The sequence below is a fragment of the Myxocyprinus asiaticus genome, chromosome 49 (genome assembly GCF_019703515.2).
Source record: "Myxocyprinus asiaticus isolate MX2 ecotype Aquarium Trade chromosome 49, UBuf_Myxa_2, whole genome shotgun sequence".
In the NCBI taxonomy this organism is placed as follows: domain Eukaryota; kingdom Metazoa; phylum Chordata; class Actinopteri; order Cypriniformes; family Catostomidae; genus Myxocyprinus; species Myxocyprinus asiaticus.
Genome location: NC_059392.1, coordinates 927,175 through 948,970, shown reverse-complemented (window position 1 = coordinate 948,970; position 21,796 = coordinate 927,175). Strand labels below are relative to the sequence as shown.

General features: G+C 37.9%; 1 protein-coding gene across 1 annotated transcript; it reads left to right on the top strand.

The window, feature by feature from the left end:
* Positions 1-255: 255 nt before the first annotated feature.
* nuak2 (NUAK family, SNF1-like kinase, 2) lies at positions 256-21,432 on the top strand. Its single transcript, XM_051693930.1, has 6 exons — positions 256-495; positions 12,171-12,291; positions 12,728-12,879; positions 16,401-16,466; positions 16,866-17,118; positions 19,129-21,432. Exons 1-6 carry the CDS (start codon positions 316-318, stop codon positions 20,169-20,171), a joined length of 1,815 nt encoding a protein of 604 aa, XP_051549890.1. The 5' UTR covers positions 256-315; the 3' UTR covers positions 20,172-21,432.
* Positions 21,433-21,796: the final 364 nt, after the last annotated feature.

Below are 21,796 nucleotides of genomic sequence, written 5' to 3'. Positions count from 1 at the left end.
ATATATATCAAGTCATTATGTCAACAATGTTACTTTAATATAATGAAGTGTGATTTATATTGCATGCTATGTAAAATAATTTCGTATTAAAAATAGTATTTTGTCAGAGCACACGGCTGTAGTTCCGGCATCTACCAGCAGATGTCACTATATACTAACACAGTATTTTAGACACGCCCATCAGCTGACGCCCCTCCCCATACTCACTTACACTCACTCCAGATGATCAGCAGCGCATTCTCAGTCTCACCTGCAACTGTTGAACGAAACACATCTACATCTTCATCAGTGAAAGCAGAAGGTCTGTTGCGGATCATGGAGTCTGACAGGTCCGGAGGAGCTCCGGAGGATCCGGTTGTCTTGCCCGTGAAGCGTCAGGCGGTAAAGAGACACCATCACAAACACAACATCAAACACAGATATGACTTTCTGGAGACCCTCGGAACAGGCACGTACGGACGGGTGAAGAAAGCAACGGACCGATCCGGCAGAACGGTGAGAATATACAGAATCATCATACATTATAAATATGGTCATATGAAATGGAAACACTACAGTAAAATTTCATACATTAATATTAATGCATTAGTCAACTGACAGTATACACTTTTTGAACTGTTACTTGCTTTTGTTCCTTTTTAGTTCATGTTAGTTCATAATGCATTAACTTAAGTTAACCTACACAACTGTTAAAGTGGAAATGCATTAGAATATGTTGAAAATAACACCAACCAAAATTAATTAGTTACTGTACCTAAACGTATACAGTCCCATGCAGCGTCATCTTTTTTGACGCTGTGAGGGTTAAACGTACAGTGTTTTCAATGGGTTTTACTCTTGTTTAAAGTGTTTTTGGATCGTTCCGCTAACGGAACATTAAAAAAATATTTTCAGTGGACAAAAAACACATGAAACATGAGTTAGGAGCTTTTTGATAGCTTTATACATGGTATGCCCTTAAAGAGACGGTATTACGTCACAGCCTCGTTTTCATTCCGGTCAAAAACAAAAATGGCGCTGCTTTAAGATATAAGGTCTATTGTGGGGTTACCATTATTAGGAAAGAATTAAAGAATAAATCGTAACATTCGTGAAGAACAGGTCACATTCAGCCACAAGAGAGCTGTATTCATGTACAGACGGCATTTCATGATTTTTACGATAACTGCTGTTCTTTTATGAGTTTTTTGACACATAATGGATGGATTTTTACCATTTCTGCAGAAGATTTTTCAATGCACCAGTGTGTTTTATATGTGCACTTATTTTGGTACTTGCCAGGGTACATATTTGGGAAAAACGTCGTCTCGCATAGTGAAATATGTTAAAATGGACTTTTATTGCTCACTGGTAAAAAAAAAAAAAGTTAGTAATCAGGACAAATAATTTCCTAATTAAAACGTAACAATGCCAAAAAGTTTCTTTAAGCGGTTTGGGTGTTGAAAATATAATTAGATTATATAAACAACAGAAGTCAATGAGATTGAGAAACATATTGAAACAAAGCCGTATGTGTTTGTTTATATGTGACACATACACACAAACAGTTGTGACTTTACAGGCACTTTCCTTTAAAGCTTAAACAAACACAAAACAGGTTCTGCATTGACACCCAGCCTTTGGAAAAAACTTTAAATAGCCTGCAGGTCTATACAAGCTGTGGCGACTTTATTTTTGTAAGGCTTAGTCACTCTCACGCACATTACGGTTGTAATTTTGCACAGTATTTTATATTGAACACTATGGGTGAATATGACGAAACATGGGAAAAACATTGGAAAATTGGGAACTATAAAATGCTTAATTCTCACGAAAATATTGTCACAATGCAAAAAAATCATAATAGTACTAAAATAAGCTTAATCTTCTTTATGTAAAATATAATTGATCATTTTTTCCTCCTGGGACCTGGGCATGTTTATGTGAGATTCACCCATAGATTGACATTCAACATGTTTATGTTGCATGTATCGTGTGTTTAGGACTTGTTAATGTGAGGATGTGAAATGCAGAGAAGCATGCGTAAATGCATGTCAGATAGCAAACAACCACTCCCTTGTGCCTGCCAGACAAAGAGTTTACTAGGAAAGAGTAAGTCAATGCTTCTTAATTACTCCACAGGTATACAAATCTCCACCATCTCACCTAACCTGCATAAAATGGGATATTAGTCAACGTTTGGCCTCACAATGACTCTAAACAGGTTTTGGTTGGTGTTATTAGGGCGTTTATGGGTATTTGGGTCATATTTACAACCAGATGTATAAAAATACCATCTGACGTGACCTGTAAAGCTGTACTTAGCGAGTGGTGACCCAACACGGTTTCAAAATTGTTTATCGTACAAAAGTAAACAAAAATGTCCTCAAAATCAAACATTTCAAATGTATTAAATGAACAATGAATTTCACAGGCCCAACAATATGCAACATTATTAACGGAATAGCTTAAGTTAACGAGCGAGTTCGAATCCCAGGGCGTGCTGAGTGACTCCAGCCAGGTCTCCTAAGCAACCAAATTGGCCCGGTTGCTAGGGAGGGTAGAGTCACATGGGTTAACCTCCTCGTGGTCACTATAATGTGGTTCTCGCTCTCAGTGGGGCACGTGGTGAGTTGTGCGTGAAGCCTCCACACGCGATACGTCTCCGAGGTAACGCGCTCAACAAGCCATGTGATAAGATGCGCGGATTGACGGTCTTAGACGCGGAGGCAACTGAGATTCGTCCTCCGCCACCCGGATTGAGGCGAGTCACTACGCCACCACGAGGACTTAGAGTACATTGAGAATTGGGCATTCCAAAAAAAAAATAAAAAAGTTAACGCAGAAAATCGACAGTTTTGGTTTCTAAATGTCGCTTGAATTTCAGTAGCTTTCGGCAGCCAATAATTCACGGCTTAAAACACATTTCGGTTGACTTAGTTTTTGCCACGTATTTTTGTTCACATTTTCAAAGGATGTGGCACTACCTGTCTACGTTGACATCTGTCTAATTTAACTTGCTTCTAGTGAGTTACATATGAATTTGTGTCGAAATACCGTAGTTAGATCGGACACATCAACAACTAAAGCATTTTCTCCGTCCTTTTAAAAGTCTATTTCGCTATCGTAACTATGCACGATTATATAAATGGTTGTGTTGGCTTGACGAAGAGCGTTCAAGCTACATCAACCAAACTTGGTACAGACCTTCAGACTGTTCTGGAATAGTGTGCTATGTGTTTTCCAACTGATCGGACTTACGGTTTTTGCAAAGCGGACAATCAAATATGGGGGAAAATCCCATTAGTTTTACATTGACAAAACGTTCAAATGGGCCAACGGAATGCTCGTTAATTCAAACTCTTACTGTCAAAAATGTTAATGTAAACAAACCCACACAAGGCTTTTAATTTGCTTTAAGTTGCTTTATATATCTATCTATCCATCTATCTAGATAGCTGACTGTCTTACTGAAATGTCCGTTTAACCATCAAACTTTTTTTTTTTTTTTTTCTTATCTCCCTAATTTGGAATGCCCAATTCCCAATGTGCTTTTAAGTCCTCGCGGTCGCGTAGTGATTCGCCTCAATCCGGATGGCGGAGGATGAATCCCAGTTGCCTCCGCGTCTGAGACCGCCAACCCGTGCATCTTATCATGTGGCTTGAGCGCGTTGCCACGGAGACGTAGTGCATGTGGAGGCTTCATGCCATCAACCGCGGCATCCACGCTCAACTCACCACGCACCCCACCGAGAACGAACCACATTATAGCGACCACGAGGAGGTTACCCCATGTGACTCTACCCTCCCTAGCAACCGGGCCAATTTGGTTGCTTAGGAGACCCGGCTGGAGTCACTCAGCACGCCCTGGGATGCGAACTAGCGAACTCCAGGGGTGGTAGCCAGCATCTTCACTTGCTGAGCTACCCAGGCCCCCAAACATCAAACTTTTAAAATTAGTTAAAATTTTCAGACAAGGCTTTGTCTAGCCAACATCAACGATGAATTTAGTAGTATATTATTATTCAAAATTGGCATTCTTTTTCTTCCTGCAACATATTTTTTTAAGTCATGACGCACCAGTTTACAACCAAACGTATACAAAAGTGATCTGACGTGACCTGTAAAGTTCTTCTGCAATCTTTACTGAAGTTCTAAAAGTATCGGCTCAGATCTTCATTGTTGGGATTGTGGGGGGGGTGTGGCTCAGGTGAGGGGTAGGAAGAGATTCAAAACTTCCTGTCTGGAGCCACATACCAACATTCCAGCCTGAGGTCGCCGGCCGGAGCAGAGGTCATCTTAAACAACACGTCCAATTGATGTCTGTTCTTAAGATCCTGCAGGAAGATGAGTAACTGTGACATCAGCTCAGACTCATTCACAATCTTTAGGAGAAGTCTCAGTTTGGTGTTAATCATGTGTTTTCACATCCGGATGATGTCACTGACGTCAGACATGATTTTTATTTTGTCATTTGAAGTATGCTAGTGGTTCACTAACAATAAAAGTACCACAAAGTACCGTGGTAATACCATCTTTTCTTTGGACATTTCACCAATTAATACCATATTTTGTAGACATGGTAATACTGTGTTTTTTGGACATGGTTCAATTGTTTTTTACACATTTCACCATGTAATACCATATTTTTCAGGCATGAAAATTCACAATTTTTTGGACATTTCACCATATTAATAACATTTTCAGACATGTTACAACCCCAGCACTGAGGCTGCAACAAAAACTGGAGGAGACGAGCACAATTATCAACAAAATAACATTTTATTTTGTGTCACACATAGCTATAGAAAAAAAGGGGGAAAAAACACATTGAAAGACTGGATAACAAACATTGGCTCGAGCACAACGAAAACGGGAAAGGTGCACTGAAGCGAAGCCTGGAGCAAATGCAGCCGCGCACATTCTGCAGGAGAGAAGGCGGCTTCAGTTGACAGGGTAACCTGAGCGCCTGTGTTCCCAATCACTCATCAGCAAAGCGATCACTTGTAAACACAAACACACACCACAAGGGAAAACACAAAATAGGCAGTGGACTAACCTGGTCGTAACACCCTCCCCAACAAGATATAAACTAATGTTTCCAATAGTTTCCATATGCACTACAAAACAAATGCAGACATCAAAACCCCCATTTTAACAACTGCTGCATTGGAAACACTGCCATTAGCTTTCCTACAATTTACCATCGCACGTCAGTCCTAAATCTTCTACATCCCCAGGCCCTGGGAAGAAAAGACAAAGGACAGACAATGAAAGAAAACAACAGGAAATCCACAGAAACATCCTACAGGACATGGGAGCACAGGACAGGGCATCGGCAAAAACATTATCCGCACCCTTGATATGACGCATTTCCAAATTATAGGGTTGCAAAAATAGTGCCCAGCGCATTAGACGTTGGTTCGGATTCTGAAGAGTTGTTAAAAATATAAGTGGGTTGTGGTCACAATAAACCACCAATGGAACCCCTCCCACATAAACGTTGAAATGTTGAAGTTAGAGCTAAAGCCTCTTTTTAAATCACGGAGTAATTTTTTTGATGGTGCAAAAACATTTTTGTTTGGGAGTGTTTTACATATTCGCTAGACAGCCAGCCTAATAAAGACGCCTTTTAAAACCATCAACATACTCTGATAATTTCTTTGGAGGTTCAGCAGGTGCCCAACCGTCATGCAAGACAGCTAAGGGTCCACGCACTGAGTGTCCAAAAACGAGTTCATTAGGACTGAACTCGGTACTTTCCTGTGTAACCTCCCTTGCCGCCAAGATAACCCCTCCTCCCAGTCGTGATCCAATTCCGTACACTATGCACGCAACAACGACTTGAGTGTTTGATGGAAGCACTGCAACGCACCCTGGCTCTGAGGATGATATGCCGAAGCCTTGTTGTGCTTTATATTAGATGGCATAGAAGTAACAATTAGGGGTGACGACCCATCACTCCAGAATCATCGAAACTCCTACTGGAAGGGCAGGTCTCACCCCTAATTCCACCTCACCGCACACCAAATCAGAAAAAAGGACCACTTTATTGGTGCATTGGCACCGATAAAGTACTCAACCCAATCCCACAAATTAGGAGCGTATCCCCAGTAAACGATTTGGAAGAAAAAGGTAATACAGACTCTAAAACGAATGCCGAAGCAAACTTCGAGACTTGTCTTTTTCCTTCAATATTGGGCAATCCTTTTTCCGATGACCCTGACCTAAACCGTAATTACAAACCAGGCTGTGGTCCATTCTGCCAGAAACAGGCATACTCCCACTTGATGCACATTTCATAGCACCGGCAGAATGACCATAACCTGAACTATACTTTTGAGCACGGTCAAGCTTAGAACAGGTAGCATCAAAATGAGATTTATGAATTCATATTCATCAGCTAATATCGCGGCCTCGAAAGCGGTCTCTACATTTCGTTCTGAAATGAAAGTAGCAATTTCAGGCATGGGAATACCATGTTTTTTGGACATTTTACCATATAAATATTATATGGTAACACCATGTTTATCGGACATTTCACCATGTTAATACCATATTTTTTCAGACATGGGAATGCCATGTTTTTTTTGGACATTTTACCATGGTAATACCATTTTTAGCTGACATGTCACCATGTTAATACCATATTTTTTCAGACATGGGAATGCCATGTTTTTTTTGGACATTTTACCATGGTAATACCATTTTTAGCTGACATGTCACCATGTTAATACCATATTTTTCAGACTTGGAAATACTTGGGTTTTTTTATGACATGATACCATTGTAAGACCTTGTTTTTTTTGGGCATTTCACCATGGTTATACCACGTTTATCTGACATTTCACCATGTTCATACCATATGTTTTCAGACATGAGAATACCATGGTTTTTGGACATTTTACCATGGTAATACCATGTTTATCTGACATGTCACCATGTTAATACCATATTGTTTCAGACATGGGAATGCCATGTTTGTTTGTTTTTTGGACATGGTACCATGGTAAGACCATGTTTTTTGGACATTTCACTATGGTAAAACCATGTTTATCTTACATTTTACCATGTTAATACCATATGTTTCAGACAGGGTAACGCCATGTTTATTTTCTGACATGATACCATGGTAATACTATGTTTTTTGGAAATGGTACCTTGGTAAATGGTAGTAACTACCTTGATGGTAGCACCAAAGTGTTCTTGTATCTTGGACTACCCTCAAAATACCATTGTACATAAACAGGGTTATCATTCAGTACCAGGGCAGAAAATAAATTGGTGCTTAGGGCGAAAATGCCCCAGATATTTTAAATGTGCCTAATAGTGAGTTTCTGTGTTTTTGAAAAAAATTTTTAACGTGAAGCATTTGACACGTTCCATAATATTCTTATCTATTGTGCATTTTAAAAGCTACACTGATTTTATAATTTAGAGCCAACATTGTTCAGATTGGGAATAGCATCAGTGTACTTTTTTTTTGTAAGGGTTTTTAGGTGAAAGTGGCTTGTTTTATGTAAATGAATGGCTGTAAATGCAGTGGTTTGTGTTTGCATTATTGGTTTCATCATATTTTCCATTCAGAAATGATTAAGTTGGTTACTGTTTAATAATGTTAGTTATTATTTCAAACTTCAACAGGGAAGTAGGAAATGAAATTGACTTTTAAAAGTCATTGTCTCTCCTCAAAACTCTCAGGCTGAGAAATATCAGTCAGGGGTTTTCCTTCAATACTCTAAGTGCTTGAACCACAAACATCCACCGTAAAACAAGTCTAGTTTCCTCTTTGGCCAACACAAAGAGAGTGTCACAACAAATCTAGAACATTCCCATTTTAAAGGTGCGTTCATGCTGACAGTGATTTAATCGTTGGAGGTCGACAAGTGACTGATCACATGACCTCCACTGTCTTCACTCCCATTGGTAGTCGCTGTATCACGTTACTGTAATTGTGCATTAAATTAAACTGTTCAACTTTGCATTGCCAATGGTTGCTCAAATCGCCAACTCTCATTAAAGATTTGTAGCTGCAAATTGTAAAAATATTGAGATTGTGAGTGTTTGTTCCCATAACTGCACGTTGTTTTAGCAAGTTCTGGCATTTTTACCATTACCCTTTGTGATGCAACGTCACTGTTGAAATCTATAGATTCACAGTGATCTCTGACGTAGCATAAAGTTTAGTAGACGCCATTAATCAATGAAGTGTTCTAGTTTTTGTCGCACCTTCCGTGCAGACGTGTGACCCTGACCCCAGTTCTGAGTCAGGTCGGTTTGTTGTTGCTTTTTGGACATTTCACAGTGATGAAAGTCAGGTTGATTTGTTCAGTATTTCAGGAAGATTGTTCTCTGATTCTTCACAGGAAAGTGATTGAATGTTTGAACGAGTCAAGACGTGCATCCTCGTTATTACCATTGAATTCCCTTTCCGCACAGATAAGACTCATCTCAAACCCCAACGGCACATCTAAAAACAACTCAGCGGACAGACACGGCCGATTCTTCTGAAACACGTTAGTCGAGTGACTGATTTAGCTGTTTTTAGATTCTTAGGCAAATTTAGATTGCAATTGCACTTTCAGACATTTTCAGTTTTTTTCTAATAAGCCCAGCAGTGCAAAGTTTTCCTGTAAATACCATAATAACAGGAAGTCAAAGGGAAACTAATGTAAATATCTAAAGTAAATATACATTATTCACAGTTAAACGTTTAATCTGCTTGATATTGCTCTTGTGTAGAGGGAAAAACTTGGCCGCAAGTCAATTTTGTGAACAAATCATTAAATGAATTGGTTATTTTCAGTGAATCGTTCACTAAATGATTCATTAATGAAGCGGTCTTAATCGAAATGATTTTTTTTAAAGGCTTTCTCCAGTAATCACACATGACTGCTCATGGTAATGCATGTGGGAACCCTGTATTGTGTCCGTATGACGTTCACTGGTGTTGTAAACTCTGACTAGCTGGACAATAAGACGAGTGGTGTGAAATTCCTCATGATTTAGGACAGGTTCGAGTCCAGGACTGTTTGTCCATCTGCCGTCTCAACCTGACCCTGAATAGACACGTCTCACACAAATACACACTGTGGAATCTCAAACATCTATGGGTGATACACACTACTGATATTTGCATACAGACACACAAAGAGGCTCACACCGAAAGACATTAGAGGCAGAGACACAAAAGACAATATGCAAACTCACCCTCGCTTATGTAAAATGTCTCGCACGAGGAGAGTTTCCACACTTTTGTTTTCCATTGACATCATCCAGTTCAAACGAAGTAAACAAGCTCAACACAATAACACTGACATAATCATGAGGGAATTAACTGACACCCTAGTGACACCTGTGATATTTCCCTTACAAACGTTTCCACCAAAGTGGAGTTATTGTTACTACTGTAAAATCATAAAATATAGCTGCAAGCATCAATTAATGGGGTTCAAGCATTTAAGGGCCTTTGAGAACATATGAAACAGATAATAAGTCTTAATTCGACCATTTGTTAGCACCTAAAACAATGATAAATTGCTTTAAGTTTCACAACCATCAGGTTAGGTAACACAGAGAGATATGGCATTCTTTACATTCTTGTTATAGCGCCACCAAGAGGCAGAGGTGTGCATTTTTCATGTGTCCTCAGATTGACCTCCCACATAAGTATCACCAATTTTGTGATACTTATCTCATTCCGTTCAAGAGTTATAACCATTTAAGTATAAGTGGCCACGCCCACTTCGTAAGTTTTGGCGTGCCGCTGCGAGGGTGAATCGAAAGTTCAAACTTTTTTTGATAGTCACTGACATTGGGACTCGGGAGAATCTTTCTGCGCTGGTTTGCTTCCGATCGGGCGAATGGCGTAGGACTAGTTCGAAAAAGTAGGGTTTGCAAACTTGTCATGAAACTTCATGCTTGAACCCCTAATTATTATGGGTTCGTAAATCCTTTTGTACTTTCATTGGATCGAATGTGACAGTTTACGTGTGAATAGAGCAGACTAACTGTAGTAATTATGGTATTTTGGTGGAAACTATTGTTATCATGGTACGTTTTATAAGGGTTGAAAGTTTCCTAATGTTTAATAAAAGGGTTTGATGTTGTTAAAGAATTCAAGAAATGTGCTAGAATGAAATATCTGAATTATAGCAGAGCAATATATGAAATATTTACAATAAGTGTTAACTAATATTGTGAATATTGCAAATGATTTTAGTGCGCTTTTTATTTGGGCATTACATTTACTAAAGAGTCCACCAGTAGGCCCGATTTGTGCCCACTATTTTATTAAATATCATTATTTTTATAAGAGAGTTTATATTTAATTCATTTACGCAAATATGTGCAGATTCGATGAATCAAAACATTGATTCACTGACCTGTTTGCATGCCATTTTTTGTTTTAAAATGTTTTCGTTTAAATAAAACGTACGTTAATACTGCTGTTTATTACTGTAGATTGATGAATTGGTTTCATATAAATGATAATGATTAAATATTATTTTATCAGAGTTTGTTTACGCGAATCAGTGCTGATTCGATGAATTAAGACACTGATTCACTGACCTGTTTGCATGCCATTTTTTGTTTTAAAATGTTTTCGTTTAAATAAAACGTACGTTAATACTGCTGTTTATTACTGTAGATAGATGAATTGGTTTCATATAAATGAAAATAATTAAATATCATTATTTTATCAGTTTGTGAATCAGTGCTGATTCGATTAATCAAAACTGATTCACTGACCTGTTCGCATGCCATTTTTTGTTTTAAAATGTTTTCGTTTAAATAAAACGTACGTTAAAACTGCTGTTTATTACTGTAGATTGATGAATTGGTTTCAAATAAATGAAAATAATTAAATATCATTATTTTATCAGTTTGTGAATCAGTGCTGATTCGATAAATCAACACTGATTCACCGACCTGTTTGCATGCCATTTTTTGTTTTAAAATGTTTTCGTTTAAATAAAACGTACGTTAATACTGCTGTTTATTACTGTAGATAGATGAATTGGTTTCATATAAATGAAAATAATTAAATATCATTATTTTATCAGTTTGTGAATCAGTGCTGATTCGATTAATCAAAACTGATTCACTGACCTGTTCGCATGCCATTTTTTGTTTTAAAATGTTTTCGTTTAAATAAAACGTACGTTAAAACTGCTGTTTATTACTGTAGATAGATGAATTGGTTTCAAATAAATGAAAATAATTAAATATCATTATTTTATCAGTTTGTGAATCAGTGCTGATTCGATAAATCAACACTGATTCACCGACCTGTTTGCATGACATTTTGTGTTTTAAAATGTTTTCGTTTAAATAAAACGTACGTTAATACTGCTGTTTATTACTGTAGATTGATGAATTAGTTTCAAATAAATTAAAATAGTTAAATATCATTATTTTATCAGTTTATGTGAATCAGTGCTGATTCGATTAATCAAAACTGATTCACTGACCTGTTCGCATGCCATTTTTTGTTTTAAAATGTTTTCGTTTAAATAAAACGTACGTTAAAACTGCTGTTTATTACTGTAGATTGATGAATTGGTTTCATATAAATGAAAATGATTAAATATCATTATTTTATCAGAGTTTGTTTACGTGAATCAGTGCTGATTCAATAACTCAACACTGATTCACCGACCTGTTTGCATGACATTTTGTGTTTTAAAATGTTTTCGTTTAAATAAAACGTACGTTAATACTGCTGTTTATTACTGTAGATTGATGAATTAGTTTCAAATAAATGAAAATAGTTAAATATCATTATTTTATCAGTTTATGTGAATCAGTGCTGATTCGATTAATCAAAACTGATTCACCGACCTGTTTGCATGCCATTTTAAAATGTTTTCGTTTAAATAAAACGTACGTTAATACTGCTGTTTATTACTGTAGATTGATGAATTGGTTTCATATAAATCATTCTTCCTTGTTTTCATTTAGTGAAAAACGGTGTGGAAAACATGCCGTGATTACATTTAATGAGATTTTACTGTATTTTACATCTTTAAACAATGTCAGTCTATTCGGCTACAGTGGTTGTTTGGTTGAAAATGAGAAAAACAATCTTTTAATCCATTTTAAAGTGAATACATTAATATCGAGAGTTGTACTTTTTGCCTGAACTGAAATGTTCGTATTCAGTGTTTGTGTGCCGATTTCTTTTTCAGGTGGCGATCAAATCCATCCGTAAGGAGAAGATCAAAGACGAGCAGGATTTGATTCACATTCGTCGTGAAATCGAGATCATGTCGTCACTCAGTCACCCGCACATCATCACCATAAATGAAGGTGTGTAATTACATGCCACTTTCACTCTCACTGCTGTTGTGTGATTGTTTTACTGTGTTGTGTAGAGTGAAAGTGTTGATATTGTGTAATCAGACATCGGTCATTACTGGCATTAAATAACAGCTTCTTCTGTGTCACGCAGACCTCTTTGTTCTGATTATGTAATCAAGACTGACCCCAAAAACAGTGTTTAGTGTGCTCCAGTGCACTGCATAAGCAATTAAACAATTAAAAACCCCCTCCCAATTCTCATTAGCATAGTAGTATTTGATGTACTGAATTTAATGATGAAGTGTGTATTTGTGTATATATTGTTTTCATTAAGCAAAAAGAACAATATTATTTTGTTTTAAAAGATAAAATCATTTCTTTTGACGTGAATATGTTCTTGACAGGTTTTATGAGATTCACCTGAGTATCTCTGTATGTATTGTAGTATTTGAGAATAAGGACAAGATTGTGATTGTGATGGAATACGCGAGCAAAGGAGATCTGTACGACTACCTCAGCGACAGACAGACGATCACCGAGACGGAAGCGAGACATTTCTTCAGACAGATCGTCTCTGCTGTCCACTACTGCCACAGGGTGAGAACACAAATATTCTGTTTCTATTAGCCCACATCTAGACATATACGTTTTCATTTGAATCTGCATTCATTTCAGCATGTTTATGGCCCTAATACACACTGGAACGGCATTTTCCTCCACCAAAAACAGAGCGTTTCGAAAACTCTCTCCAATAACGCATAGTTGGATAAATGATAAAGTTAGAAAAATTGAAAACTTTGTTTTCTAACGTAAACGAACGATATACTCTTTTTATGCCAGACTGCAAAAGTACTAAACCGTTATCCATCAATTTTAGACTACATTAAAATGTATTGTATTTTTAACATTATTTTTAATTAATGCACAATATATCGGCAATATATCGGTATTGGCCGATATTAGTGTTTTTTTTTAATTATCTGTCTTCATTAAGTTATATTAGAAGTAGGTAATATCAGGGTTTATTTTTTTCTGATTAAAACAGTAAACTTTTATATTTTGATGGCAGATTCACTATGATCTCACTTTTTGTGAATTGTTTTTGGGATGCATATCAGTGACCATATCGGTATCTGAAAATATTAGCATATTTTTTATTTATCGGTATCTGATTTAGGCCGAAAGAAATTTGAAAGCCAAAATCAGTACTAAACCATGCTTATCAATCATTTTTAGTGTTCAATAAAGTGTACTTATCGTATTTTTAACATTGTTTAATTAATGCACAATATATCGGCAATATATCGGTATCGGCTGATATTAGTGGGTTTTTTTATTATTATCGGTCCTCATTAAGTTTATATTGGAAGATTATATTAAGTTTTTGTGAATTGTTTTTGGGATGCATATCAGTGACTATATCGTTATCTGCAAATATTAGCATTTTTTTTATTTATCGGTATCTGATTTAAGCCGAAAGAAATTTAAAAGCCAAAATCAGTACTAAACCATGCTTATCAATCATTTTTAGTGTTCAATAAAGTGTACTTATCATGTTTTTAACATTGTTTAATTAATGCACAATATATCGGCTGATATTAGTGGGGTTTTTTTTATTATTATCGGTCCTCATTAAGTTTATATTGGAAGTTTATATTAAGTTTTTGGGATGCATATCAGTGACTATATCGGTATCTGAAAATATTAGCATATTTTTTATTTATTGGTATCTGATTTAGGCCGAAAGAAATTTGAAAGCCAAAATCAGTACTAAACCATGCTTATCAATCATTTTTAGTGTTCAATAAAGTGTACTTATCATGTTTTTAACATTGTTTAATTAATGCACAATATATCGGTATTGGCCGATATTAGTGTTTTTTTTAATTATCTGTCTTCGTTAAGTTATATTAGAAGTAGGCAATATCAGGGTTTATTTTTTTCTGATTAAAACAGTAAACTTTTATATTTTGATGGCTAATTTCACTATGATCTCACTTTTTGCAAACTTTTTTCGGGATGCATATCCGTGACTATATCGTTATCTGCAAATATTAGCATTTTGTATTTTTATTTATCGGTATCTGATTTAAGCCAAAAGAAAGTAAGAGGCCAAAATCAGTTTTGGGGGATTTGGGGGATTCGAGATTGTAGAAAACAAATAAGACTGGGCAATATATTGAAAATTATCTAATTAATTCTGTATTATTTTGTTCACAATTATTTTAATGTACTTTTTATTTGGCCATTATGTTTCTTAAATTCTGCACCAGTAGGCCAGTTTATTTTTTTTAAATAAATTTTTTATCAATGTCAAATTAAAAAAAAATAAACTAAACAATTATCCATCTTTTCTAATGTATATTACAATATTATGATGTATTATGATTTATTATATCAGTTTCTAGTCATAACAAAAATAATTATTGGCCAGAATTTCTATATCACTGCATCCTTAACTTCTCCTTATGAAAAAAATATCTATTATACTGTTGTGTATAAGCCAGAACCTCAAAGAAAGACGTTTTTAGCAACATGTCAGTTTTCCTCCAAACCCTCGACATTTGTCATAGAAAATCGATACGCCCTTCTTTGAGTCGACATGTTAAAATATTTCATTCTGTCAACTACAAAGGTCAAGAAGACCAAATATTAGTCAAACATCATATGAACATCTCGTCCAGTCTCTTGAGGAGGTGTCAGAGATCACAAACCCACACCGCAGCTCTGACATGCTGAGCACGCGAAACGCAGGGTTGCATAATGCGCATTAAACGCCGCATGGCTGAACACAGTCGACAACTCGAGAGATACAGTTGAGTCTCAGACAGATAGCGTCAAGGCCAAAGGCCACACGCACACACAGCATTCTCTTCCATGCATGCACACACTAATGCGACCGCAGGAACACATTGAACTGTATTCTGAACAATAGCTCAAATAACACCACATACACAACACTTGCAATAGTTTTATAAGACCGTATTAACGTCAGACACACCCAGAAAAATGGTCTGATTGTTTGAAAGTAATCAGAACTTTAACTTATAAAATGGATAGTTCCGACTTTAAATTCTGATTGGATGAGTCGCATTCAAAGCTATTGTAAAATGATGACAAACGCACACCTGTGGCGCACTTTCTATATTAATGCGCAAAGTTTCGAGATTGCTTAGAGTTAGGGTAATGAGCTGTATTACTTTTATTCTGATTATAAATATTTTATAAAAATCAGTTTATTGTGCATTGGTTTATTGCTGTACAGCTTGTGATGCATGACCTTGATTGACTTGTTTTACATGCCAACATGAAGATTTGCTTGCAAGATCTTTCAGAGGGAAAAAAAGGCCGTTATTGGCACAGTGGAATTTCAAAACATGTTTTTGTTGCGCTGCTAAATGAGGTGAACTGAGATGCACTTCAGACGGAGGGAGGTTTGCCCTTCTGAAGAGAAACACAATCATGCATAGCTCGCATTCCACATGCGACTCGCCCATTCTGCTCTGCTGCGACTTAAATGCTCCCGCCACGTCTGTGCCCTTATTTAGAGATCGTTAAAAGAGAAAAGAGTGGCTGTTGCGAAAGATCAACCTTTTTAACCCTGAACAGGTTTAAGAAAACATTATTGATTACTGTTAATTTGTTGAGGTGTAGTTCTGGCATGGAAAATCAAAGTTAGAGGAATGTTTGGGGGTTTCGGGATGTTTTATCGTTTAATTTTAATTATGAAAGTGAGAATTGTTTAGAAGTGAAACTTGGTCAGGAATTTCCCTTCCATTTTCATTTCCAGCAACAGAAACCTTTAGCGTTTACTAATGTAAATTGCATCACTTAATAAAAGTGATTTTACCACAGAAAAAAGGTGTTGTTCCTAAAACACTCATAACTGTGGTTTCGAATGGTTTAATGCGTTTATAAAACGGTGGCAACTGCAATATGATAACATACCGGTAAATAAACATTCGATAAAGAGCTTATGGGAAAAGTCAGGAAAATTTATAAAATCTTTTAAAAAGTGATTGGAAAATGGAAATTGAATATAAATGTTTCTGGTTTATTGGGAATGCAATCTCTATAAAATGAAATAATAAAAATAGTATGTCTGTTTTCTCTAATAGAATGGGATTGTCCATCGTGACCTGAAGTTGGAGAACATTTTGCTGGATAGCAACGGCAATATCAAAGTAAGTTCAAGGCGAAATAAATGTTTGATTTGTACAACTTTCACTTCTAACAAACGTTCGCTGTGCAACCATTAGGCTTCATTCAGAATGGAGAATGATTTGACGAATGTAGAAACTTGGCTAGACCTAAACGTTTTCTCTGCTGGGAATTTTCCAGACTTTCACAGTCTATTTGAGATGTTATCTCTGGTACTTCTGTTTGCCCTGGTATTGTTACATAAGAGGCAATAAAACAAATATCTACTCGAAACTTGCATGACATAGATAACCGTATAAATCTACTTCGATTTTATGGGATGAAGTTTCAATGGATCAGTTTCCTTTTATAGATCAAGAGCACAACTGGTACTTCTGCAAACTTTATGAGAAGTACTGATCGAAACAACTGTCTGTTTTCAGATTGCCGACTTTGGGCTGTCCAATCTTTACCAGAGGGATAAATTCCTGCAGACGTATTGTGGCAGTCCTCTATACGCTTCCCCCGAGATCGTGAATGGAAGGCCGTATAGAGGACCAGAGGTAGACAGCTGGTCTTTAGGCGTTCTGCTCTACACGCTTGTACATGGAGCCATGCCTTTTGACGGACAAGACCACAAGAACTTGGTCCAACAGATCAGCACCGGAGACTACCGTAAACCCACCAAACCATCTGGTGAGGCCCATATGAGATCAAGGAAGCATCTGAAACTCAAATTACCTCCTTTTGAGTGGTATTTGAAAGGGTTTGCTTACAAAATACTTATTAAACCGTTTTATTATGTTTGCCAGACGTTTGGTCTCCAGGGACACAAGGCTCTTGTCAACAGTACTGTAGGTGCTTTATTGGTAGAGCTTATCAGTTTCTAGCAGATAACATTTTGAATTGCATGCGTGCCATGTGCTGACCGTGGCCGTCTGATGCATGAAAACTAAAGCACCTGGGGTTGATCTAGATAAGAGCGTCTCCTAATATATTCAATGTAAACCTCAATAACAATGCAGGCCATTGTTGGGGAAGGTACGATGAAACTTTATCTACCCAAGTTACAAGCTATTCCTAAAGTAGTTCAACTACAGTCAAGCTAATCATTTGAAAATGGAGTTAGCTAAGCAACATGTTACAAACTGTAGAGTTGCTAACTACATAAATATAGGCCTATAACTATTAGGGCTGAGAAACTATATTCATTATTTCAGGTAGGGGACATCTGACAATTATAAGAGAGCAAGACACAACTGCCAAAGACCTCCACCTAAGGGGGCGTTAACTCTGAACACTTTTTGGCGTCAGCCGATTTCTATGCAAGCGTGCACTAGTCGGACATCTTTGACCGTTGCACAGCATCTTGCAGTCATGCAGCCACTTTCTTTTAGATGTTGTGTCAATTTAAAAGGAAATTCAGCCTTTAACACGTCTTGAGACACCCACATTCTGTTTTATTTGTTACGCAATCCAAATAAAGTACGGAATCCAAAATCGAATGCGCATTATAGCATTGAAATGTGCATTTTTATCTTAAATTTCACGAATATTCAAATTTTAATGTGACAGCCTTAAGTATCAGATGAAATTTAAAAAAAGAAAAATTGGGGAAAAAAATAAATAAATAAATTACCCTTTTTCTCCCAATTTGGAATGGCCAATTCCCAATGTGCTTTTAAGTCCTCGTGGTCACGTAGTGATTCGCCTCAGTCCGGGTGGCGGAGGATGAATCCCAGTTGCATCCGCGTCTGAGACCGTCAACCCGCGCATCTTATTACGTGGCTTGTTGAGCGCGTTGCCATGGAGACATAGCGCGTGTGGAGGCTTCACGCCACCCACCACGGCATCCATGCTCGACTCACCATGCGCCCCACCGAGAACGAACCACATTATAGCGACCACGAGGAGGTTACCCCATGTGACCCTACCCTCCCTAGCAACTGGGCCAGTTTGGTTGCTTAGGAGACCTGATGAGTCACGCAGCTTGAAAATATGTAATTTTTAAAATTAGACCAGTATTTATCTGGTACAAAAACAATTTGGATCTCAATTAGGGTGACAGAAATTAATGAAACTTTAATTACCACAAAACACAACTTATACAACTGTAAACACAGTTGAAAACATAGTGACGAACAGCAGTATTTAATTAAAAAATTTATACAGAAACGATAACCTATAATGGTGCACTAAAGCGACAGAAGACATTGTTGTACCATTTTGTTGTGCTACTTCGGGAAAAGTAGCTTGTTACAGGACTACTGTCATACGACTGAGAAATGGTAAGTTAGTAGCGTCCCTACTTTTATTTCGTTAATCCCCAACACTGGTGCGGATTATATTTACGTTCACAGCAACACGCTGATAATATAACAAATCAGCTTATTCAGAAAAAAACCTGCCAATGTACGAAACTCGCGTTTACGTGAGATTTTTAATTATTGGATTGTTCTCCGCTTTTGACGTCAAAAGGCTCACAGCCATGTGACCACACATGCGCGCATTGGATAAGCCGGTAAGAACATCAGTAAAGATGTTTACAAACAATGCGAAATCGGGGAAATGGGCAAAAGTATGGCAATCAGTTTGTGCTTAAACCATATGTGACCATAAACTGATAAATAAATGCTGTTTACGGCATTTACATGAAGATCGTGCATGCAAACACACTTAATAATAATATTAATTTCGCCCCTACAGATGCGTGTGGTTTGATCCGCTGGATGTTGATGGTGAACCCCGAGCGTAGAGCTACACTAGAAGAGATCGCTGGCCACTGGTGGCTCAACTGGGGTTATCAAAACCCCTTAGTGGCCCAGAATGAGAGTGCAGCAGCTGTCCATCAGGCAACTGGACATGCGACCACAGCGTGTCAAACCGGTGGTCCAACCCGCATTGCGGACTGGCTGCGCCGCACCTCTCGTCCTCTGCTAGAGAGCGGATCAAAGATGCGCTGCCTGTTGCGGTCAGGTGGTGGCGCTGGAGGCGAGACGGTGACGCGTCAGCGCTCCATACGCAGGTCACGCAAAGAAAACAACGTTTCGCAGACCATGCAGGAAGGCTCTGCCCCTCGCCCCTCAAAGGGAATTCTGAAGAAGCGGGGAAGCCTGAAACAGAAATTTTCAAGTGACGCCCAGGCTACGCCTTTGGAGGAGAAAAGTCCCAACACCTTCGCATTTACCTCGACGTCCACGGCGCCACCTGCCTTGCCTCCGCCTCCTAAAGGGATCCTGAAGAAGCCGCCCGAAAGAGAGTCGGGCTATTATTCGTCTTCCCCAGAGAGCGGTAACTCTAGCCAGACACTTCTGTGCCTGTCACCCGCGCAGCACCGTAAGGGAATCCTCAAAAGGCACGGCAAGTTTTCTGGTGGCCTGCAAGAATTCGGGTCGCTGGATCAACTTGCACCTACCGTACCCACCGTGAGCAGTAGATCCCGACCGACTGGAGCTATCAGCGAGGACAGCATCCTCTCCTCAGAGTCCTTTGACAGACTCGACCTACCTGATCACCAGATTCCAGTCAACGCAATGGAATGTCCAAGAGGGGGCAACAGAATGCGAGGATGCGTTTCTGCCGACAATCTTCTCAACTTGAGGGACGTCAGACCCTCTCAACCTCAGGGACATTGGGAAATGGACATCGCCTGCTACCGCGCAGGAGTGTACGACAGCGCGTTCTCAATCGCCAACTGTGAGAACGTAACTCAGAATTACAAACAAGCTTTGAGCTTAGCCGCAAGCTGAGGCGTGGGTGCAAAATCTCTTGTAATGCATCCTTTTGAGTTCTCAGGTTGGTCACAAGGAATTGTGAGCTGTTGATCCATTTCTACTTGAAAACGTTCTGGAGATTTAAGGATGGTCAGGAAATGGACCATAACAGAGGACAGGAAGTCCAATGGGGCCAATTAAGAAGATGCACCGAGTCTGATGGAAGAACAGCTTATAATGTTGCATTTTTAAACCCTGTTTGCAAGATGTGATACAATGGCTTTTATAATGTAGACTGGATTTGGCAAAAGTCCCATTTTATGTTCTCGACTGCCCTGCTCACATTGAAGAACAACTGATTTGTTACCATTTTAACTGTTTGTGATTTTTAAAACAATTATTCAGGGTGTTGGTTTGCTAAAGTACCAAAGATGATTCCCTACAATTCAGAACCCATGTGAATTTAGTTCTGAATATTGTCCGTTGATTGCACAAATGTACGCAATGAAGACAAAAACAGGTCACGGTAGCATAAAGATGTACGATACTGGAGATAGAACATGCAGAACAACACAAGCAAAAAACGCAAATCAGGTACAAAGATGAGAGAAGGGCATAAGAGATGAGAGTGGTTAAATAGAGCAAGTCTGAAGAGCCTTGCTGCCAATTCGACTTTTACAACCCCTCGGAATTCACGGGTCAGATGGATATAATCAGATATTGTCTGTTTATGGGTTTATGAAGTCTGAACTTTCATTTAATCTCAGTTTCATGATGAGTGTTTAAACTGCGCAGATAAGAGCATTTAAACTGTACTTCCACGTAGCAGTTTGTTTTGCCCTGACCTCTCTGAATGAGATCAAACTAGAAGATGGTTTCAAAAACTCTGTCCTCATTTTGAGACATTTAGTATTTAGGTGCATGAAAAATATGTATTTTTTTTTTCTTGCAATCTGGAAATGAATATGTTTACACTTCTATTTATTAAAAGGATGGTTCACCCTGAAATAGAAATGATAACAATGTTTGACAGAATCTTTTTACGGCAAGTTCACCCAGAAAAAGTGTCATATCAAGGTGTTTGGTGTTTCGTCACAGTATTTCTAATCGTATTGTCCGTCGCAGCAGCAGTGCTGTGGGTTCGGCTCTAATCTGTGTTGTACATTGTGGGTTTGTGGGTGTTTTGCTTTCGTTTGGTATAATTTTTGTTTGAATTTCAGCATGTTTGTTTGCCAAAGTGCCTGATCATGTCTCTTTCAATCAGTGGACCAATAAAACAACAGAAATTGAAACTGAAAGTGAAAAATGTGACTGACTCTCTTTTCTTGTGTTTTAGGGATCTTTAGTCTGTTGTGTTTACACATAACTGTTATTTTATGTTCAAAACAATTAAGCAAATTTTAAACCCCTCCCCCAGTTGTCAGTATGCAAAAAGAAAATTATTAGGGGTTCAAGCATGAAGGGCTGTTTGCCTGATCGTAACCAAACCGATGCAGAAATATACAATGGAGTCCCATTATCAATAATTATTAAAAAAGTTTTTAATAATTCAAACTTTCCATTGATCGTTGCAACAGTATGTCAAAACGTATGAAGTGCATGGCCACTTTTACGCAAATGCCTTTAACTCTTGAACGGTATGAGATATTTTCACAAAACTC